Here is a 23,135-nt window from a genome sequence, read left to right as displayed (position 1 = left end):
ATCAGTCCACATGCGTTTGTCCATTGTCATCTAAGAAGAAATGTAACATGCAATAAGTTGTACAATCCATTAAAATCAAACATCACCTATGATAATAGAAATCTAACAATGCAATAGTTAATCATATTAATAATTATGAATATTACAAACAAGGCTTACAATAACCATTTAAAAATTTCAATGACAAAAAATCTAACAAAACAATGGAATGTCTTTCGCACACTAATTTAGCTATTACATCACAAGTTTCATGCCAAATTAAACCTGGAGATTCAAGTTGGGCCTATAATCTATCCTACTCCGTACGACTAGTTCGCCACTCTTCGTACATCTCAATTGCAATGTTGTCACGCCATTGTGTCAACTCATTCGTATTTTCAACCACATCGATCAACTCATCTGGTGCTTCCTCTTCGACGGGCAGAAATTCATCTAAGAAGCTAGTTTGCTCTTCCGGATCCATATCCATGTTCTTCCGAATAAAATTTTGCAACAGACAACAAGCAATTATGATCTGATTTTGTGTTTTTATAGGGTAAAAGCTAGGACTTCTTAAAATTGACCATCTCTTCTTAAGTAATCCAAAGCATCGCTCTATGACATTCCTAGCAGAAGAATGCTTTCTATTAAAATACTCCTGGTAGTTGCGAGGTGCACGTGTTCCTTGAGCCCACTCTCTAACATGATAGCGAGTGCCTTTATATGGTGCTAGGAACCTAGGACCATTTGTGTAACCCGCATCCACTAAATAGTAATTACCTATAAATATAACATACAAACAAAGTAAGCTCTACAACTGTGCAGTCAAGCTTAATATCAAAATCTAACTTATGACTTATAAATTAGATATTACTATGAGGTATCTTGAGACTATTACCACGAGTGATTGCATCTCGAAGTATTCTTGAATCAGATGCCGATCCCTCCCATCCACTAAGTACATAAACAAAGCTCATTTCTCGGTTACACACTCCTAGGACATTAGTACATATTTTACCCTTCCTTGTTCTATATCTTGACTTATCAGACTCGGGGACTGTCACCTCTATATAAATGCCATTTAATGCTCCCAAGCAACCCTATAATTCACAAAAAATTACAACTTTTAGATAGACAATCCTTCCAGGCTTAAAACAAATTACATACATAATCCATTTAGGTTTACCTTAAACTTTCTCCATGTTGGGTCTATGCAATCCTCTTCAACCGGTGAGGCCTTGGCGAATAACAATTTTTGCATACGTATAATAGCCTTTAAAACCTTATTGAAATACTTACTAACTGTTTTCCCAGACCTACAAAATCTAACTTGTAGACTACGGTTTTTCTTGTGATGAGCTAAGATAATTAAAAAAGTTGCAACTTGTTCCGGCAAGCTTACTTGACCATCCTCACAAAGTCCTCCTTGGACTTGAAGCAACTCGCACAAATTAGCAAAGGCATTTGTGTTCATTCTTAACTCCCAAATACAATTCCTATCACCCTCACCAATAATACGCTCTAAAGCATCACGTCTAATTCTACTATTCATTCTTCCGCCTAATGACACTTCCCTACTACTTCTATTCCTAAAGTACACAAATAATGTAAGAACAAAGTTCAACATCAAATTATCATGCTTCGATCTCATCGTTTCATAAAAAGAAACACATCGTTTAATAATCTCCGACCGCTCCATTCCTTCCTAACAAAATCATTTCATACAAAATAAGCATAAACATTCAATTTACTCAAATCAAAATCTAAACTAGATATAATCATTCAATGTCTTTTGTCACATGTACTTGAAATAAGAACAGGTCAATAGCCAAATAGCCAAATAGCCATAGTAGTACAATTTATAGCAATAGAATTAGTTACTTAATACATGCTATTGTCATTTTTGTCCATGTCAATTTCATGTGACTTGAAACGTGTCTTCATTTTAGCATAAAGGCAGGGGCAACTCTCATAATTAAAAACATTGATATTCAAATTTCAAATCGACTAAGTCAAAATCAATTCAATAAACCAGTAACACTGATTTATTTAATATATGGTTAGTACCATACCCACATCAACCTTATCACTCTTGTTTTGCATGCTGTACCTATTTACAATCTCCCATGTATCGAAAAAAATAATCAATTAATTCCATACTCCTAAGAACTTAGGAGTAATATTATTTGTACAAGAAAAGTTAATAACTTTATTTAGAATACTAATTTTCTTCCCAATATTTATATGAACTACCAACTTACTTTTCTGCTAAAGACAAACACAACTAGCATTTCTGGCTCCAAAGATCAGAGAGTGAAGATTGGAGTATCATAGAGCACAAATTCAGCTCAAAAAGTAAGTAACCTACCAAATCATAAAACTCATATATTTGGTTCTTCTGTTGGTAAAAGATGTTAAATAAATAAATAAGTGCCATCAACTGCTAACATCCTCTAATATTTGATGCAGATTTTGCAAGCTGTCTACTTTTTCAAGTTCTGAATTGTAATATACTCAAAAGGGTCATTACTATGGTGCTCCCCTTGAGCATCAAAACGTTGTCCCCCGTAAATAAAGCCAGCTTTATTAGCAAAAAGGGTCAAAAGGGGAAAAATAAAAATAAAAAACAAAATCAGAAGCAACACAGCTTAGAAAAATTCATGCATTTGCAGTTTGCATAGGCCATGAATTAATTAGATACCCTGTGCATTGCAATTCTAGATCTGAAATAAAAAAGTTAGCTTCGAAAATTTTCGTTGGTTATTACAGAAAAGTTTCCAACTTGCAAATAAATGCAGAATTATTTGTGAGATGTAAATCGAGTACCATACGAGCTAGATATTAAAAATTGAAAAAATAAGAACGAAACTGCGGGCAGAAACGAATGGTAGGTGTGAAGATAAACTCACCAGAAGGGAGCTAAGGATTCGTCTCAGAAAAGTGCATAACAAAAACACGACAACAATTTCCACACAAGCAATTCCAAGTACAAATTTAAATTATGACTATACAGATTGCATTATATATGGTACGGTCTGGAAGTCTGATAATCATTTAATTTTCATTTCATTATATATGCTAAAATAAAGTTGAGGCAAATATTGAATGCAGATAATATAACACAATAATTAAGAGATGTATTAATCAGAAAAGATTTTATTTTATACATGCAAGGCATTGGCATTATTAAATGGAGGAAAATAAATTTGTCCTATTCAAGCAATTCAACTCTATTATTATATGAACGAATTAACTAACCCTTTCAGTAGCACCAACCTAATTTACAACAACACATATGATCCACGGCAATATATATAGTACCAGGGAACAAGATTCAGCACACTTTTCTGATAATAATACTTCACACATTGCATTTAATTTCATTAACATATAGGTCAGAGAGAATACAAAATCAGTTCTAAATAAGATAAGAAAACACATGACTGGTCCACACTCCACACATCATGATTTATGAACTAAATGCACATATCACATAAAACACACTTCCCAAATACATTTGACAAAAACAGAAAATACCGAAATAGAAGATAATTTGTAGAAGGCGCTGAAATTTACCAAAAATTTCAACAAGCAGAGCAGTAGAAATTTTGAATAAAAAATCATATAACTCCATACAACTTCTATAAAACTGCAATAAAAAGCAACACAAATGCGAAAGATACACGAAGAGACGACAAGAAAAATGCAAATATGGAGGAGAAGAGAAGAGAAATAGAAGCTTCACGAGGATACCATGAATTGAAAAATATGCCTACGAAGATGAAGGTGTGACGGCGACTAACCTTGCTCACGGTGGTTCAACAATTTTGACGACAAGGTAGTGGTCTTGCAGGCAGCGATGGACAGTGGCAGCAGCTTCAGGGTTAGCTCCAAGGTCTGATTGACATGATATTAGAAGAACTCAACCCTAATTATTTGATTTGGTCAAAAGGGCAAATTAGGAATTAGATAATTAAAATGAGGGTATTTTGGACATAAATTGTTATTTAAATTTCTGTCTCCATCTCTGTCTCTATGTCCCTACTTTTTGGAAGTACTGAAATACTGAAATTTTTAAGACAGAGATTGAAATTTTAGTACCAGTCTTTAGACCAACAAACATGATACTGAGACAGAGTCCCCCAGTCTCCGTCTCAGTACCTCAAAACAAACGCTACCCTACCAACACTAAACTTAGAGATTTGTCAGAACTTTAAGTTTAAATGGGGAGATATGTATTTATGAAGAGGGGTTATGATGAATAGATAATTGGGAAAGGGGCTATTTAAGAATGGTGGTTAAAGCATACAAATTTTGAAAATCAATTTATGAAATTTTATCAATTTTTGAATTTAAAATTTCATGAAGTGAAATTATGAATAAAGATATTTAGAAATTAACTTAATTGAGGGAGAATGCCACAAAGATGCCTGGATTGCAATTTCAGCGCTAGGCTCCAGAAAAACCTTACATAGGAGCGTTGGGCGCCCAAAACAGGCGTTGGGCACCAGCCTTTTGGTGCCACGAAGGCGCCAAGCTTCACAAAGTGGCAATGGGTGCCAACTTCCCATGGGAGTTGCTCTGCTTGGGCACTGGGCTCTCCCACTTGGCGTGGGTGCCAGCTCCTTTGGGAACTATCTCTTTGTTTTCTTTATTGATTTTATGACAAACTAAAGAAAAACAAAAATAAAAACAAAGATTAAGAAATAGGTAGAGTATACTAATGGATTGGGTTGGCTCCCAACAAGCGCTCTTTTAACGTCACTATTTTGACAATTGATGTTTCTTAAGATAGGAGTTAAGTCAATTTTTGTTGATCCACTTCTTCTCCAGAATATGGCTTCAATTTTTGTCTGTTGACTACAAATCTTCTTCCAATATTTATCTCGATTACTTTAATATGTTCATAAGGAGACAATTTACTTATTGTAAATCATCAAGACCACATTGTTTTCAATTTTCTAGGAAATAAGTTTAGTTGTTAGTTGAATAACAAGACCTTTTGACTAGTTCAAAGTTTTTTGAGAGGATTTTCTTGTTATACCACCTATTTGTTCTTTCTTTGTATAACTGAGTATTATTATAGGCTTTATTTCAAAATTAATCAAACTTGTTGAGTTGAAAAAGTCTCTTCTCATCCACTGCTTTGCCATCAAAGTTCAATAACTTGATTGCCCAGAATGCTCGATGCTCCAACTCAATCGACAAATGGCAGGCTTTGTCGTAAACCAGTGGGTAAGGTGACATTCCAATTGGAGCTTTGAAAGTTGTCTAGTAAGCCCAGAGGGAATCTCTAATTTTTTTGGACCAGTCCTTTCTAGAGGCGTTGACCATCTTCTCCAAAATTCTTTTCAACTCCCGGTTGGACACCTACACTTGTCCGCTGGTTTGTGGATGATATGGCGTTGCCACCTTGTGTCTCACCCCATATTTTTAAAGAAGAGTTTCAAGTTGTTTGTTACAGAAGTGGATTCCTCCATCACTAATTAGTGCTCTTGAAACTCCAAATCTGTTGAAGATGGTCTTCTTAAAAAAGCTAATCACAATCTTAGCATCTTTAGTGGGTCAACGGCATGACTTTCACCCACTAGGATACATAGTCAACAACTGCTAGAATGTAGAGGTTTGAGTTTGAGAAGGAAAAAGGTCCTATGAAATCAACTCTCCATACATCAAAGAACTCCATTTCAAGTATGAAATTTTGTGGCATCTCATGTCTCCGGGATAGATTTTCAGATCTCTGGCATCTATCAGATTTTTTAACAAAAGATCGGGTATCTTTGAAAAGAGTGGGCCTATAGGGGCTACTTTGAAGTACTTTAGCCGCCGACCTCTCTCCAATAAAGTGGCTGACATAGTCTGAACTGTGGCAGTGCTATAGTACACTTTGGATCTCTTCTTCGAAAATGCACCTTCGTATAATATTGTCATAACATCTTTTGAAGAGATATGGATCATCCCATATTTAATAGTGGGAGTCATGAATTAACTTTCTTTTTTATTCTAATTAATTTTTTTAGGGATGATTTTTCTAACCTTATAGTTAGCTATGTCAACAAACCACGGCATAACTCTAATGGCTAAGAGTTGGTCATCTGAAAATTCTTTTTTGAGGAATATTTGTAGTGTTTGACCTTCTTCAGAATGAATCCTAGATAGGTGATCTGTCACAGAATTTTCTGTGCCCTTTTTATCTCTGATTTCAACATCAAATTCTTAAAGCAACAAAAACCATTTTATCAATCTTAGTTTGACATCCTATTTAGATAAAAGATACTTAAGAATAGAGTGATCAGTGTAGATGATTAGTTTTAAACTAATTAAATAATATCTAAATTTATCAAAAGCAAATACTACGAGTAACAACTCTTTCTCAGTTGTTGTGGAATTTTTTTGTGCGTCATTTTGAAACACGACTTGCATAATAAATGACATGTAACAACTTGTCTTTTCTTTGCCCTAAAACTATACCTAGAGCATAATCACTAGCATCACACATTAATTCAAATGGTGCAGACCAATTAGGTGGGGGCAATTATTGGTGCACATATAAGCTTAGCTTTCAAATTTTCAAAATCATGTAGGCATTCTCTATTGAAAATAAATGGAGCTTATTTGATTAATAAACTACTCAGCGGTTTCATAATTTTTGAAAAATCTTTTATAAATCTCGTATGAAAGTCTACATGTCCCAAGAAACTTCGAATTGCCTTTACATTCAATGATTGTGGTAATTTTTCAATTATCTTCACTTTTAGTCTTATCAACCTTTATGCCCTTAATTGTGATCCGGTGTCCAAGAATAATTTATTCTGTGACCATAAAATGACACTTTTTTTCAGTTCAAAACTTAGTTTGTTTCTTAGCACCTTTTCAAAACTAATGACAAGTGGTATAAACAAGTATTAAATGTGTCATCAAATACAAAAAAAAAAATCATCCATAAATATTTCTATAAAATTTTCTACCATACCAGAAAAATGAAAAGCATACACCTTTAAAAAGTGGCGGGTGCGTTACACAATCCGATGTGCATTCTCTGATAAGCGAAAACTCCATAAGGGCATGTGAATGTGGTCTTTTCTTGATGAACGGGGTCAACCGTAATTTGGTTGTACCCCAAATATCCATCAAGAATGCATGGTCGGCAAGCTTCTCCAACATTTGATCAATGAATGGCAGAGGAAAGTGGACCTTCCTTATTGCTAAGTTGGGCCTCCGACAGTCAATGCACATTCTCCAGCCGGTGACTGTTCTTGTAGGGATCAATTCATTTATTTATTAGAGATTACCATGATCCCTCCCTTCTTTGGCATCACTTATACCAGACTTACCCAATGGCTATTGAAGATGGGGTACATGATTCTCGCATCCCACAGCTTTATTACTTCTTTGTGAACAACCTTCTTCATTGTTTGATTGAGTCTTCTTTGTGCTTGCACCATTGGTTTGAAATTTTATTCAAGTAAAATCTTGTGCATGCACATGGTGGGGTTTATTCCCTTCAGATCACTAATTATCCACCCAATAACAGTCTTATGTTTTCTTAATACTTGCAGCAATCTATCTTCTTCTTCTTTATTCAATGAGGCATTTATAATTACCGGGTAGGTCTCCTTGTCACTGAAGAATATGTATTTAAACGTGGTTGGTAGGGGTTTTAATTCTAGCCTTGATGGCCCCTCTTTCTCCTTAGCATCATTTTAGATTTTTTTTTCTCCGTTGGACAAGTGTCGGTTAGCTTTTCTTCCTTTTCATCGTTGGAGTGTTGTGGGACATTCTTTAGGTCTCTTTACTAAGAACTTTTTGACTCAATGAATTGATCAAGTCACTTTTCATGCTTCCTTCTACCTCATTGAGATATGAATTCCTTATATTGATTGTCTCGTATTTCTCTGTAAGATTTGACATTGTTTTACTTTGGAGGGAGTGTTTTTGCTTTTCTGCCAAATGCTTGGCAATGTGCTCCACTTGTACCTCTAAATTCTTGATGAAACTTTCATGATTTTTGAAATTTATTCTTGTCTCTTGCATAAATTTTTGAGTTTGCTAAACAAATTCAATAGTGAATTGGGACAGTCACTCCGCAGCAAGCTCAAGAGGATTTTGGAATTATATCGAATTGGCTTGCTATTGGCATGAAATGTTGGAGTAACCTTGTCCTTGACTGCCCCAACTAACATTAGGATAGTTTCTCTGTCTAGGAAAGTATAGGTTATTCCCTAACCTTGAGAAATACTCAATGTAGTTGACTTGTTCAGTGGTAGGATGAAATAATTTACACCATTCTTTCTTATTTGCTCCTCCACACAAATCACATATAGTAACTTGTGAAGTTTGTAGCTATTCTATTTGTGTTGTGAATGAGGATATTTGTGGAAAGAGGAGTTTGTTGAGTACTAAGATTGTATCCATGAAATTTGATTCTATTGTTCCTTGCATACATAAATAAAGAAAGGAAATCAAACGCACTATGCAGAATAAAGAATAAAAGAAGAATTAAATTGAATAAAGAAAAGAAAAGAAAAGAAAACAATATCTAAGTTAATGATTCAATCGGATGTATTTTGTTAATCTCAATTAATCCTAGCAATGGCGCCAAAAACTTGATGAGGCAAAATTGATACGCTCGTATATTGGCAAGTGCACCAAATCACTCCAAGTAATACCACAGTGAGTGGATATCGTTCCAACGAGTATTAATGGATTCAGGCAAGCAACGTCTAATTGAATCTCTAATTAGATCTATCAAACCTTGGTAAGAGAAATTTGAATCGTGAAATAAAAGTAAGAATAGTGAAGAGAGAATTGATTTTGGGTTAATTTTGGGCGAGAAAAGGCTTAGAGATTTAGGAAGTAATCAAGAATAAGGATGTTAAAGGTTTTGAAGATGTTAAATTCTTAGAAAAAACAATACTTGTATTTTGACTCATAGAAAAATATTTTCACAGCAAATCATTTATAATTAAATTCCAATTCTTTGGCAATCTAACTTCTCTTAAATTAATTAATCGTCAATTTCTTGGTCAACTAATTAGTAGAAGAGGCTAACAACGGTTTTGATTTAAAGTCACAGAACATCCAAAACCTATTCTTAGCTGAATTAAATGTCATATATTCAAAAACTAGTTCTAGACAATTGAAGATTACGAGATGAGTTTCAAGCTAGTTCTAATATTAAATTTTCTAAAGTAATAACAGAATCCAAAACTGAATTAGAATATTTTCCAATACATCTAACCATTAAAGATGAAGAATGAAACATTAATCTTGAAAAAGTAGAAAAGCATGAATCAAAGTAAAGAAAACACTTGCATTACTAATCTATAAAAATAAAATAGAGTTCCTAACTTTTAACAGAAGAGGTTTAGTTACTCATGGTAGAAAAGAAACTAATATAAGACTAATGAGGTTCTTGATGGCTCCAGTATGATTCCATCCCCCAATTTATGAACCTTGTTCACTTATTTATATCCTAACTTTCTAACTAATTCAAATTCAAAAACTCATCTTATCTTCTAAAGAGAAAGATTTCAACTTATTCTATTCAAATATAATCTAATGTAATCTAAATCCTAACAACCAAATTTTATCTTTCTAGAAGGATTTTGGTGTTAACTAATCGTTTAAATCTTGAATTGAATTTAGAGCTTTCTGAGAGTTGATTTGGCACTTGGTGCTGGGATCTTTAATTGGGTGCTAGGGTGGAAGAACCTGGTGCTGAACTAGGGATTTGGGCACTGGGCGCCCTATACTTGAGAAATTAGTGGCGCCATTCCTTGGAGTTAGGCACCAGCCCACTTTGCCTCCTCCTAGGGATGAAGGCACTGGGCTTGATGATGGTGGAGTTGGATGCCAAATTGGGCACTGGATTAGAGTAAGGGCACTGGATGCCACTTCCTTTGAGCTAGGCTTTGAGGTTGGGCGCCTAGCTTGGATTTTGGATGCTGGGCTTGGCCTCTTGAAACCTGGCGCCACTAGCCTTGTGTTTTCTTATTGATTTTATCCTGATTTGCTTAATTATATCATGAAAATGTAAAACTTGCAAAATTAGTAGATAATTAGTTAATAAATTGATTATTAATAAAAAATTAAGAAATTAGATTTTATAATTTAATGAGATAGATCTAAGTAAAATAAGAATTTTGACCCTAATTTTAAAAAATTTTCCTCAAGATTAGACCAAATAGGCCAAATTGAGAGAACCGGATCCATAATGGGCCCAAGGCCCAACTCAAACCTCATATTAATGAAGAGTTTAGCTCTTCCTTCCTCAAACCTTGAGGGAAACACACTAAAAATTTTAGAAAGGGGGGAGGAACAAAGAAAATCACAAAACCCTTGGCTAGATTTCAATCTCACCTAACTTTTGATCCGGGGCTTTGATTGACGAGCCATCAGCGACCACGTGTTTGTCTCGAAATTCTCTACAAAATCCATAGATAAATTTGGTAAGAATCTAACAATTTCTTTCTCAGTCACTCTTTCCTAATTTTGAAATTTTAGGTTTTAATTTTGAGATTATGTGGTTTTGATGTTCTAGGGTCCAATTAGCTCGTGGATAGTGTTGGGTTTTGCCCAATTGACTCGTGGGTAATGGTAAGAAAACCCTAACCCTTGTCAAATTACTGAATTTGTGAACCCTAAGGCAATTCTAGTGTTTTTGTATGAAAATTTAGATTGAATTATGTACTTCGAAACAATTTGGTGATATTGGAGGCAGATTAGAAAAGTTGGGAGCTTGAGCTTAAACTTTGGGGCTGTGGATTTTTGTTGATGGTGAACGCTTGAGGTGTTCCGGGTTTAATGAGGAATCAGTCAATGTATGATTTTGGTTTCTCGTAGATAATATTGTTTCGTGAAAATATAGGCTAGATGACCATAAGATAAAGTTGTATGTTATGAAAGGTTGAGGTATAGTGACTCATTGTTGGAAATTATTAAGTGGGTGGTTAAAATGCATGATGATGAGAATGATTGATGACCGATGAATGATGTTGAATTATAATGTTGAGCTTTGAAATGAATAATGAATGTGATAAATAATATTGTTTGTAAATGATGATGAGGATAGGTTGTGGAGATTTGTTGAATATATATATATATATATATATATATATATATATATATATATATGTATGTATGTATGTATGTATGTATGTATGTATGTATGTATGTATGTATGTAATTGTGGATAATTGAGTGGTTTGAATGGGACCCTATTTTTCAGCAACATTATATTTTGTGATTTTAAACATAATTTTAAACTTCTAACTTCTATTTTTACTTTCTAAGACCCTAAAACTTAGTTTTAGGCATATTGAGGGTGTTAAACCTTGAGAGGGAGTTAAGTTAACACAGAAGAAAGGTTTAGAGTAATGAATTGTGATTGAGAAAGTAAAAAAAGGATGGGTTGTAAGTGAATGTGATTTGTGACTCCCAGATAGTAGGTAGTGGCGTTGTTCACTTACTCCGGGTATGAGATGGGAAGGAAAATTATGAAAATTGAGTTTAATTATAGAATATCGAATGATTATGAAAGAATTGATATGATAATGAATTTTTGAATGAGAAACCTGGGCGGTAGCAAGGATTGTGGTTCGTCCTGCTTGTCCCGAGTCAATGTTTGAGATTTGATAATAATGATGATTGATTATTAATTGAATAAATGTATGTTTGAGATACCTGGCCAGTAGCAAAGATTGTGGTTTATTCGTCCCACTTGCTTCAAGTTGAGCTTTTAAACACCCGCCTGATTAGTAGCGGTAGTAGTGGTTCTTCCACTCGCTTTGGGTTAAGTGGGTAATAGCAAGGGGGTTGTAGCTCAAACCCACTTGCTCCGCGATGGGTGTTTCTCTCCATGATTAGCTACCAGGACGTGTCGGATTGGTTATATAACCGAAAGATGATATCATCAGCCATAGGGCATCACCATCGTCAATGGCTATTTTTCATCCTCTCGGGAAAATGGTCCTATGCGCTGTCACTGCATGGCTAATCGTCTGGAGGCATCACCCTTGACAATGGCTACATCCCATCCTCTCAGTGAAAATGGTCCAAATGCTCTGTCATAGCATGGCTAATCATCTGTCAGTTCTCAATCAGGTTGGAATAGAATCCATTGATTCTTTTGCATCTGTCACTAACGCCCAGCCTTCAGAAGTTTGAAGCTCGTCACAGTCATTCAATCATTGAATCCTACTCAGAATACCACAGACAAGGTTTAGACCTTCCGGATTCTCTTGAATGCCGCCACCAGTTCTAGCTTATACCACGAAGATTCTGATTAAAGAATCCAAGAGATATCTACTTAATCTAAGGTAGAACGGAGGTGGTTGTCAGGCACACGTTCATAGTTGAGAATGATGATGATTGTCACGGATCATCACATTCATCCGGTTTAAGAACAAGTAATATCTTAGAATGGAAGCAAGCATGATTGAATGAAAAACAGTAGTAATTGCATTAATCCATCAAGACACAGCAGAGCTCCTTACCCCCAACCATGGGGTTTAGAGACTCATGCTGTAGAAGATACAATGAGAAACGTGTAAAGTGTCATGAGATCCAGAAACAATGTCAAAAGATCCTATTAATAGTAAGCTAGTAACCTAGGGTATACAGAAATGAGTAAATGACGTAAAAATCCACTTCTGGGTCCACTTAGTGTGTGCTTGGGCTGAGCATTGAAGCTTTTATGTGTAGAGACGTTTTCTGGAGTTAAACGCCAGTTCTCATGCCAGTTTGGGCGTTTAACTCCAAGTTTTATGCCAGTTCCAGCGTTAAACGCTGGAAATTCTGAGGCTGATTTGCCACGCCGGTTTGGGCCATCAAATCTCGGGCAAAGTATGGACTATTATACATTGCTGGAAAGCCCAGGATGTCTACTTTCCAATGCCGTTGAGAGCGCGCCAATTGGGCTTCTGTAGCTCCAGAAATTCCACTTCGAGTGCAGGGAGGTCAGAATCCAACAGCATCTGCAGTCCTTCTCAATCTCTAAATCAGATTTTTGCTCAGGACCCTCAATTTCAGTCAGAAAATACCTGAAATCACAGAAAAACACACAAACTCATAGTAAAGTCCAGAAAAGTGAATTTTAACTAAAAACTACTAAAAATATACTAAAAACTAACTAGATTATACTAAAAACATACTAAAAACAATGCCAAAAAGCGTATAAATTATTCGCTCATCACAACACCAAACTTAAATTGTTGCTTGTCCCCAAGCAACTGAAAATCAAAATAGGATAAAAAGAAGAGAATATACTATAGACTCCAAAATATCAAGGAAACTTAGCTCCAATTAGATGAGCGGGACTAGTAGCTTTTTGCCTCCGAACAGTTTTGGCATCTCACTCTATCCTTTGAAGTTCAGAATGATTAGCATCTATAGGAACTCAGAACTCAGATAGTGTTATTGATTCTCCTAGTTAAGTATAATGATTCTTGAACATAGCTAGTGTATGAGTCTTGACTGTGGCCCAAAGCACTCTGTTTTCCAGTATTACCACCGGATACATACATGCCACAGACACATAATTGGGTGAACCTTTTCAGATTGTGACCCAGCTTTGCTAGAGTCCCCAATTAGAGGTGTCCAGGGTTCTTAAGCACACTCTTTTTGCCTTGGATCACAACTTTATTTCTTTCTTTTTCTTTCTCTTTCTTTCTTTTTCGAAATTTTTTTTTGTATCCACTGCTTTTTCTTGCTTCAAGAATCAATTAGATGATTTTTTTTAGATCCTCAATAACAGTTCTCTTTTTCCTCATTCTTTCAAGAGCCAACAATTTTTAACATTCTCAAAACAACAAATTCAAGAGACATATGCACTGTTCAAGCATTCATTCGGAAAACAAAAATTATTGTCACCACATCAAACTAATTCAACTAGTTTCAAGGATAAATTTCAAAATCCTGTACTTCTTGTTCTTTTGTGATTAAAGCATTTTTCATTTAAGAGAGGTGATGGATTCATAGGACATTCATATCTTTAAGACATGAATTTTAAATTCTATTAATTATGAATTAAAAACAAGACTCAAAAATAGATATAAGATTAGACTAAAAAATAAAAATAGAAAACAAAAATTTAAATAGGCTCCTAATGATAGAGGTTTTCACAGAGTTAGGACTCAACAACCTTAATTTTGAGAAGTGGATGCTCCCTCAACTTGAGATGAAAGCTTTTGGCGTTTCAACTCTTGGAGTTCACGCCCCTGCTTCTCTTGTTCCTTCAGCAATTTGCAGAGCATGCAGTTCTGATTCTGCTGTTCTTCCTTCAGTTGCTCCATAGTTTCTTGCAACTTGGTGATAGATGCTTCTAGGCTGGTCCAGTAGTCAATTTTAGGGAATTCAGGGAGGAACTCCTGCGCCCTCCTTTTGATAGAGTTGTCTTGCATTTGTCCTTCCATTGACTTCTTGGTGATTGGATGTTCAATGGGTATGAATTCATCTACTCCCATCTTTACCCCAGCCTCTTTACAGAGCAAGGAGATCAAGCTTGGGTAAGCCAATTTGGCTTCAGTGGAATTTTTATTTGCAATTGTGTAGATCTCACAAGCAATTACATGATGAACCTCCACTTCTTTTCCAAGCATAATGCAATGAATCATCACTGCTCTCTTGATAGTGACCTCAGAACGGTTGCTAGTGGGCAATATGGAACGCCCAATAAAGTCTAGCCAACCTCTTGCAATTGGTTTGAGGTCTCCCCTCTTGAGTTGGTTTGGGACACCCTTAGAATTGGTTATCCACTTAGTTCCAGGGAGGCATATGTCCTCTAGAACTTGATCCAACCCTTTATCTACTCTCACCATTCTCCTATTAAAGGATTCAGGATCATCTTGCAGTTGAGGCAATTTAAAGATTTCTCTTATTTTGTCCAGATGGAAGTACATAACTTTCCCTCTGACCATGGTTCTGTAGGTATGGTAAGCAGTTCCAGTCATTCTCTGCTTATCTGTTAGCCACAGATTTGAGTAGAATTCCTGAACCATATTCCTTCCAACCTTTATCTCAGGATTGGTTAGAACTTTCCATCCTTTGTTTCAAATTTGCTCTTGGATCCCCGGATATTCATCTTCTTTCAGATCAAATTTAACTTCCGGGATCACTGACCTAAGACCCATTATTTTGTGATAATGGTCTTCATGTTCTTTGGTTAAGAACTTCTCTTGATTCCAAAGATTCTTTGGATTATTCTCTTTCTTTCCTCTTAAATTGGTTTGTTTTCCCTTAGGAGCCATGATCTTGATGAATCTTGGCTTAGTGATCACGGAAAAGCACACCAAACTTAGAGGTTTGCTTGTCCTCAAGCAAAAGAAAGGAAAGAAGAGAAAGAAGAGAAGAGCAAATTCGAATGGTGTGGGGGAATTAGGGGGCCAAACGTGTATTTATAAGGGGGGAAGGAGATTTCAAAAAAATTGAAGGGAGATTTGAGGAGATATGGAGAGAATTTGAGAGAAGAGTGAGTTTTTGAGTAAGATATGGGATTGAGTTGAGAGGGATTTGAAGAATGATTTTGATTTTTGAAGATTTGAAGGTGAATGATGAAAGGTTAAGAAGTATTTATGTAGAAAAGTATGGGCAAGATTCTGGCGTTAAACGCCCAGAATGGCACCCATTCTGGCGTTTAACGCCCATTTGTTGCCCCTTTTGGGCGTTTAACGCCAGCCAGGGTATAGCCAGGTACCCTGGCTGGCATTAAACGCCAGAATTCCTTTATCACTGGGCGTTTTTCTAAAACGCCCAGGATGCTGCACACCTGGCGTTAAACGCCCAGAATGGTGCCCATTCTGGCGTTTAACACCCAAAATGCCCCTTACTGGCGTTTTTTCGCCAGTAAGCTCTTTTTCTCTGCCTTTTGAGCTGAATCCTTCTATAACTCTGTGAATTCCTTCATTTTTGATACTTGCCTCTGTAAAAACAAAACATATAACCTGCTAATGACTGGGTTGCCTCCCAGCAAGCGCTTCTTTACTGTCTTTAGTTGGACTTTTACTGAGAATCACTCAAGTCTCAGTTTTGAGCATTCCTGCTCAAAATTGCCTTCAAGATAATGCTTGATTCTCTGTCCATTAACAATGAACCTTTTGTCAGAATCAGTGTCCTGAAGCTCAACATATCCATATGGTGACACTCCTGTAATCACATACGGACCCCTCCACCGGGATTTGAGTTTTCCTGGAAACAATTTGAGCCTAGAGTTGAAGAGCAGAACTTTTTGTCCTGGCTCAAAGACTCTGGTTGACAACTTCTTGTCATGCCACTTCTTTGCCTTTTCCTTATAAATTTTTGCATTTTCAAAGGCATTGAGTCTGAACTCTTCTAGCTCATTTAGCTGGAGCAATCTTTTTTCACCAGCTAACTGAGCATCCATGTTTAGGAATCTGGTTCCCCAGTAGGCTTTATGTTCCAGTTCCACGGGCAGATGACAGGCCTTCCCATACACCAGTTGGTATGGAGAGGTTCCTATAGGAGTCTTGAATGCTGTTCTGTATGCCCACAGAGCATCATCCAAGCTCTTTGCCCAATCCTTTCTCCGGGCTATCACAGTCCGTTCCAGGATTCTTTTTAGCTCTCTGTTAGAGACTTCAGCTTGCCCATTTGTCTGTGGATGATATGGAGTTGCCACTTTGTGGCTAATTCCATATCTAACCATAGCAGAGTATAGCTGTCTATTGCAGAAATGAGTGCCCCCGTCACTTATTAGTACTCTGGGAACACCAAACCTGCTGAAGATGTGTTTCTGGAGGAATTTCAGCACGGTCTTGGTATCATTAGTAGGTGTAGCAATTGCTTCTACCCACGTAGATACATAGTCCACTGCCACCAGAATGTAAGTGTTTGAGTATGATGGTGGGAATGGACCCATGAAGTCAATTCCCCATACATCAAACAATTCTATCTCTAATATCCCTTGTTGAGGCATGGCATATCCGTGAGGCAAGTTACCAGCTCTTTGGCAACTGTCACAGTTACGCACAAACTCTCGGGAATCTTTATAGAGAGTAGGCCAGTAGAAGCCACATTAGAGGACTTTAGTGGCTGTTCGCTCACTTCCAAAATGTCCTCCATACTGTGATCCATGGCAATGCCATAGGATCCTTTGTGCTTCTTCTCTGGGTACACATCTACGGATCATTTCGTCTGCACATCTCTTAAAGAGATATGGTTCATCCCATAGGTAGTACTTGGCATCTGAAATTAATTTCTTTCTTTGCACTCTGTTGTACTCCTGGGGTATGAACCTCACAGCTTTATAGTTTGCAATATCTGGAAACCATGGAGCTTCCTGAATGGCAAAGAGTTGCTCATCTGGGAAGGTCTCAGAGATCTCAGTAGAAAGGAGGGACGCCCCAGCTACTGGTTCTATTCGGGATAGATGATCAGCTACTTGGTTCTCTGTCCCTTTTCTGTCTCTTATTTCTATATCAAACTCTTGCAGAAGCAACATCCATCTTATAAGTCTGGGTTTTGAATCCTGCTTTGTGAGTAAGTATTTAAGAGCAGCATGGTCAGTGTACACAACCACTTTGGATCCCACTAGATAGGATCTAAACTTGTCAATGGCATAGACCACTGCAAGTAACTCTTTTTCTGTGGTTGTGTAATTCTTCTGTGCGTCATTTAGAACACGGCTGGCATAATAAATGACGTGCAGAAGCTTGTTATGCCTCTGTCCCAACACTGCACCAATGGCATGGTCACTGGCATCACACATTAGTTCAAATGGCGATGTCCAATCTGGTGCAGAGATGACTGGTGCTGTGACCAGCTTAGCTTTCAGGGTCTCAAATGCCTGCAGACACTGTATGTCAAACACAAATGGAGTGTCAGCAGCTAGCAGGTTACTCAAAGGTTTTGCAATTTTCGAAAAATCCTTTATAAACCTTCTGTAGAATCCTGCATGCCCCAAAAAGCTTCTGATTGCCTTAACATTGGCAGGTGGTGGTAATTTTTCAATTACCTCTACCTTTGCCTTATCCACCTCTATTCCCTTGCTTGAAATTTTGTGCCCAAGGACAATTCCTTCAGTCACCATAAAGTGACATTTCTCCCAATTTAAAACCAGGTTAGTCTCTTGGGACCTTTTCAGGACAAGTGCTAGGTGATTAAGACAGGAGCTGAATGAGTCTCCATATACTGAGAAGTCATCCATGAAGACTTCCAGGAATTTCTCCACCATATCAGAGAAGATGGATAACATGCATCTCTGAAAGGTTGCAGGAGCATTACACAGACCAAAAGGCATCCTCCTGTAGGCAAAAACGCCAGAAGGACAAGTAAATGCTGTTTTCTCCTGGTCCTGAGGATCTACTGCAATTTGGTTGTAGCCTGAATAGCCATCCAAAAAGCAGTAATAATCATGACCAGCTAGTCTTTCTAGCATTTGGTCTATGAATGGTAAAGGAAAATGATCCTTTCTGGTGGCTGTATTGAGCCTTCTGTAGTCAATACACATACGCCATCCTGTGACTGTTCTTGTAGGAACCAGTTCATTTTTTTCATTATGAACCACTGTCATGCCTCCCTTTTTGGGGACAACTTGGACAGGGCTCACCCAGGGGCTATCAGAAATAGGATAAATAATCCCAGCCTCTAGTAATTTAGTGACCTCTTTCTGCACCACCTCCTTCATGGCTGGATTTAGCCTCCTTTGTGGTTGAACCACTGGTTTAGCATTATCCTCCAACAGGATCTTGTGCATGCATCTAGCTGGGCTAATGCCCTTAAGATCACTTATGGACCACCCAAGAGCTGTCTTGTGTGTCCTTAGCACTTGAATCAGTGCTTCCTCTTCCTGTGGATTTAAAGCAGAGCTTATAATCACTGGAAAAGTGTCACCCTCTCCCAGAAATGCATACTTCAGGGATGGTGGTAGTGGTTTGAGTTCAGGTTTGGGAGGCTTATCCTCCTCCTGAGGAATTTTCGAAAATTCCTTTGTTTCCACTGATTCTTCTTGATCAGGTTGAGCATCTTTGAAGATGTCCTCAAGCTCTGATTCTAGGCTTTCAGTCATATTGATCTCTTCTACCAGAGAGTCAATAATGTCAGCGCCCATGCAGTCATTTGGTGTGTCTGGATGCTGCATAGCTTTTACAGCATTCAACTTGAACTCATCCTCATTGACTCTCAGGGTTACTTCCCCTCTCTGTACATCAATGAGAGTTCGTCCAGTTGCTAGGAAAGGTCTTCCTAGAATGAGAGTTGCACTCTTGTGCTCCTCCATTTCCAGCACCACAAAGTCAGTTGGAAAGGCGAATGGCCCAACCTTGACAATCATATCCTCTATTATGCCTGATGGATATTTAATGGAGCCATCAGCAAGTTGGAGGCATATCCGGGTTGGTTTGACTTCTCCAGTCAACCCAAGCTTTCTGATAGTGGATGCAGGTATTAGATTGATGCTTGCTCCAAGATCACATAGGGCTGTCTTGGTGCAAGCACCTTCTAATGTGCATGGTATCATAAAGCTTCCTGGATCTTGAAGCTTTTCTGGTGAGCTTTTTAGAATGACTGTACTGCATTCTTCAGTGAGAAACACTTTTTCAGTTTCTCTCCAATCCTTCTTATGACTTAAGATTTCTTTCATGAACTTAGCATAAGAAGGTATTTGCTCAAGTGCCTCTGCAAACGGAATCTTTATTTCAAGAGTCCTTAGATAGTCTGCAAAGCGGGCAAATTGCTTATCCTGTTCCACTTGGCGGAGTTTTTGAGGATAAGGCATCTTGGCTTTATATTCTTCAACCTTAGATGCTGCAGGTTTATTCCTTACAGAAGTGGTTGAAGAAGCCTTTTTAGAGGGATTACTGTCAGCACTCTGAGGTGTCTGATCCTCCCTTGGCGTCTGAACGCCAGGATTGGGTGGAAAATGGGCGTTTAACGCCAACTTTTCCCCTTTTCTGGCGTTTGAACGCCAGAACTGGGCAAGGAATGGGCATTTAACGCCAGCTTTCCTTCCCTCTCTGGCGTTTGAACGCCAATAACATTCCTCTCTGGGCTCTTACTGTCCTCAGAGGGATTTTGAACAGTGGTTTGGTTATCCCTGTCAATTGTTCATTGTTTGGCTTTTTGCTACTTTGAGCAGTGTTATTCAGTGTCTTCCCACTCCTCAGTTGAACTGCTTGACATTCCTCTGTTATCTGTTTAGATATTTGCTGTTTTGCTTGATTCAACTGCAGTTCTATGTTCTTGTTAGCAACTTTAGTTTCATGGAGCATCTCTTTAAATTCTGCTAACTGTTCTGTCATCCGGAGCAATTGTTGATTAAGCTCAATCATCTGTTCTTGAGGATTAGGATCAGTGACTACTGTCATGACTTCCTCTTTTGGAGGGAGCTCATTGCTAGAGTACAAATATTGATTTCTAGAAACAATGTCTATAAGCTCTTGAGCCTCTTCAATTGTCTTCCTCATGTGGATAGATCCACCAGCTGAGTGGTCTAAAGACATCTGAGCTTTTTCTATGAGCCCATAGTAGAAGATGTCTAACTGTACCCACTCTGAAAACATTTCAGAGGGGCATTTTCTTAGCATACCTCTATACCTCTCCCAGGCATTATAAAGGGATTCATTATCCTCTTGTTTAAAGCCTTGGATGTCCAGCCTTAACTGTGTCATCCTCTTTGGAGGGTAAAAGTGATTCAGGAATTTGTCTAATAACTGTTTCCATGTTTTTATGCTTGCTGTAGGTTGGTTATTCAACCACCTCTTAGCTTGATCTTTTACAGCAAATGGAAACAGTAATAGTCTGTAGACATCCTGATCCACCTCTTTATCATGTACTGTGTCAGCAATTTGTAAGAATTGTGCCAGAAACTCAGTAGGCTCTTCCTGTGGAAGACCGGAATACTGGCAATTTTGCTGCACTATGATAATGAGTTGAGGATTTAGCTCAAAGCTGCTTGCTTTGATGGGAGGTGTACAAATGCTGCTCCCATATGCAGCTGTAATGGGGTTAGCATATGACCCCAGAGTCCTTCTGGACTGATCAATCCCACTTAGGTCCATAATGGATAAAGGGAAATGGTATGGATTTCAAATAGATAAAAATATCTTTTTATTTTATTTTGTTTGAATTAAACGAAAAAAATAAAATATAAAAAAAATAAAATAAAAAATTTGAAAATTAAAAAGAAAATAAGATCAAAGCAAATTGAGAACTGAATCAATTAGTCAATTAAAAAGATTTTAAAAATAGCAATTAAAAGATATGATTGAAAAATTTTTATGAAAAAGATTTGATTTTTGAAATGAGGAAAGAGAAAAACAACAAAATGACACCAAACTTAAAATTTTTAGAAAATCAAACACTAATTTTCGAAAATTTTTAAGGGAAAAACACAAGAGGACACCAAACTTAGAATTTTTAAAGATCAAAAAGAGACTAAGGACATGCAAATTCGAAAAACTAAAAGAAAACAAAAGCATGCAATTGACACCAAACTTAAAATATGAAACTAGACTCAACTAAAAGACTCTAAACCAACAAAAATAAAACAGTCCTAATCTAAGCAACAAGATAAGCCGTCAGTTGTCCAAACTCGAACAATCCCCGGCAACGGCGCCAAAAACTTGGTGCACGAAATTGCAATCACACTTTTGCAACCCCGCACAACTAACCAGCAAGTGCACTGGGTCGTCCAAGTAATACCTTACGTGAGTAAGGGTCGATCCCACGGAGATTGTCGGCTTGAAGCAAGCTATGGTTATCTTGTAAATCTTAGTCAGGATATCAGAAATTATCAGGATTGATTGTGAAAAGTAAAAGAACATGAAATAAGTACTTGTTTTGCAGTGATAGAGAATAGGTTGAGGTTTTGGAGATGCTACATCCTCTGAATCTCTGCTTTCCTACTGTCTTCTTCTTCAAACATGCAAGGCTCCTTCCATGGCAAGCTGTATGTAGGGTTTCACCATTGTCAATGGCTACCTCCCATCCTCTCAGTGGAAATGTTCAACGCACCCTGTCACGGCACGGCTATCCATCTGTCGGTTCTCAATCAGCCGGAATAGAATCCAATGATTCTTTTGCGTCTGTCACTAACGCCCCGCCTTCAGAAGTTTGAAGCTCGTCACAGTCATTCAATCATTGAATCCTACTCAGAATACCACAGACAAGGTTTAGACCTTCCGGATTCTCTTGAATGCCGCCACCAGTTCTAGCTTATACCACGAAGATTCTGATTAAAGAATCCAAGAGATATCTACTTAATCTAAGGTAGAATGGAGGTGGTTGTCAGGCACACGTTCATAGTTGAGAATGATGATGATTGTCACGGATCATCACATTCATCCGGTTTAAGAACAAGTAATATCTTAGAATGGAAGCAAGCATGATTGAATGAAAAACAGTAGTAATTGCATTAATCCATCAAGACACAGCAGAGCTCCTCACCCCCAACCATGGGGTTTAGAGACTCATGCTGTAGAAGATACAATGAGAAACGTGTAAAGTGTCATGAGATCCAGAAACAATGTCAAAAGATCCTATTAATAGTAAGCTAGTAACCTAGGGTATACAGAAATGAGTAAATGACGTAAAAATCCACTTCTGGGTCCATTTAGTGTGTGCTTGGGCTGAGCATTGAAGCTTTTATGTGTAGAGACGTTTTCTGGAGTTAAACGCCAGTTCTCATGCAGTTTGGCGTTTAACTCCAAGTTTTATGCCAGTTCCAGCGTTAAACGCTGGAAATTCTGAGGCTGATTTGCCACGCCGGTTTGGGCCATCAAATCTCGGGCAAAGTATGGACTATTATACATTGCTGGAAGTCCCAGGATGTCTACTTTCCAATGCCGTTGAGAGCGCGCCAATTGGGCTTCTGTAGCTCCAGAAAATCCACTTCGAGTGCAGGAGGTCAGAATCCAACAGCATCTGCAGTCCTTCTCAATCTCTAAATCAGATTTTTGCTCAGGACCCTCAATTTCAGTCAGAAAATACCTGAAATCACAGAAAAACATACAAACTCATAGTAAAGTCCAGAAAAGTGAATTTTAACTAAAAACTACTAAAAATATACTAAAAACTAACTAGATTATACTAAAAACATACTAAAAACAATGCCAAAAAGCGTATAAATTATCCGCTCATCAATGACACAAGCACATGGTTAGGACAGCTGATTAGGCTTAGGCCTAGACTCCTGATCATTG

At 37.5% G+C, this 23,135-nt stretch overlaps 1 protein-coding gene across 1 annotated transcript in view; it reads right to left on the bottom strand.

Annotated features, from left to right (window-relative positions):
- Positions 1 to 295: 295 nt before the first annotated feature.
- LOC112713075 (protein ANTAGONIST OF LIKE HETEROCHROMATIN PROTEIN 1-like) overlaps positions 296 to 23,135 on the bottom strand; it is a 49,146-nt gene continuing 26,306 nt past the window's right edge. The window contains exons 2-4 of the mRNA XM_025765858.1: positions 1,166 to 1,568; positions 878 to 1,079; positions 296 to 759 (exon numbers count right to left, since the gene is read on the bottom strand). Of these exons, the coding sequence (XP_025621643.1) occupies positions 296 to 759; positions 878 to 1,079; positions 1,166 to 1,568 (1,069 nt within the window). The remainder of the gene's footprint in view (positions 760 to 877; positions 1,080 to 1,165; positions 1,569 to 23,135) is intronic.

Source organism: Arachis hypogaea, chromosome 1 (assembly GCF_003086295.3).
Source record: "Arachis hypogaea cultivar Tifrunner chromosome 1, arahy.Tifrunner.gnm2.J5K5, whole genome shotgun sequence".
Classification (NCBI taxonomy): Eukaryota; Viridiplantae; Streptophyta; class Magnoliopsida; order Fabales; family Fabaceae; genus Arachis; species Arachis hypogaea.
The sequence above is the reverse complement of the archived record's forward strand: the minus strand, read 5'-3'. Positions and strand labels throughout refer to the sequence as shown.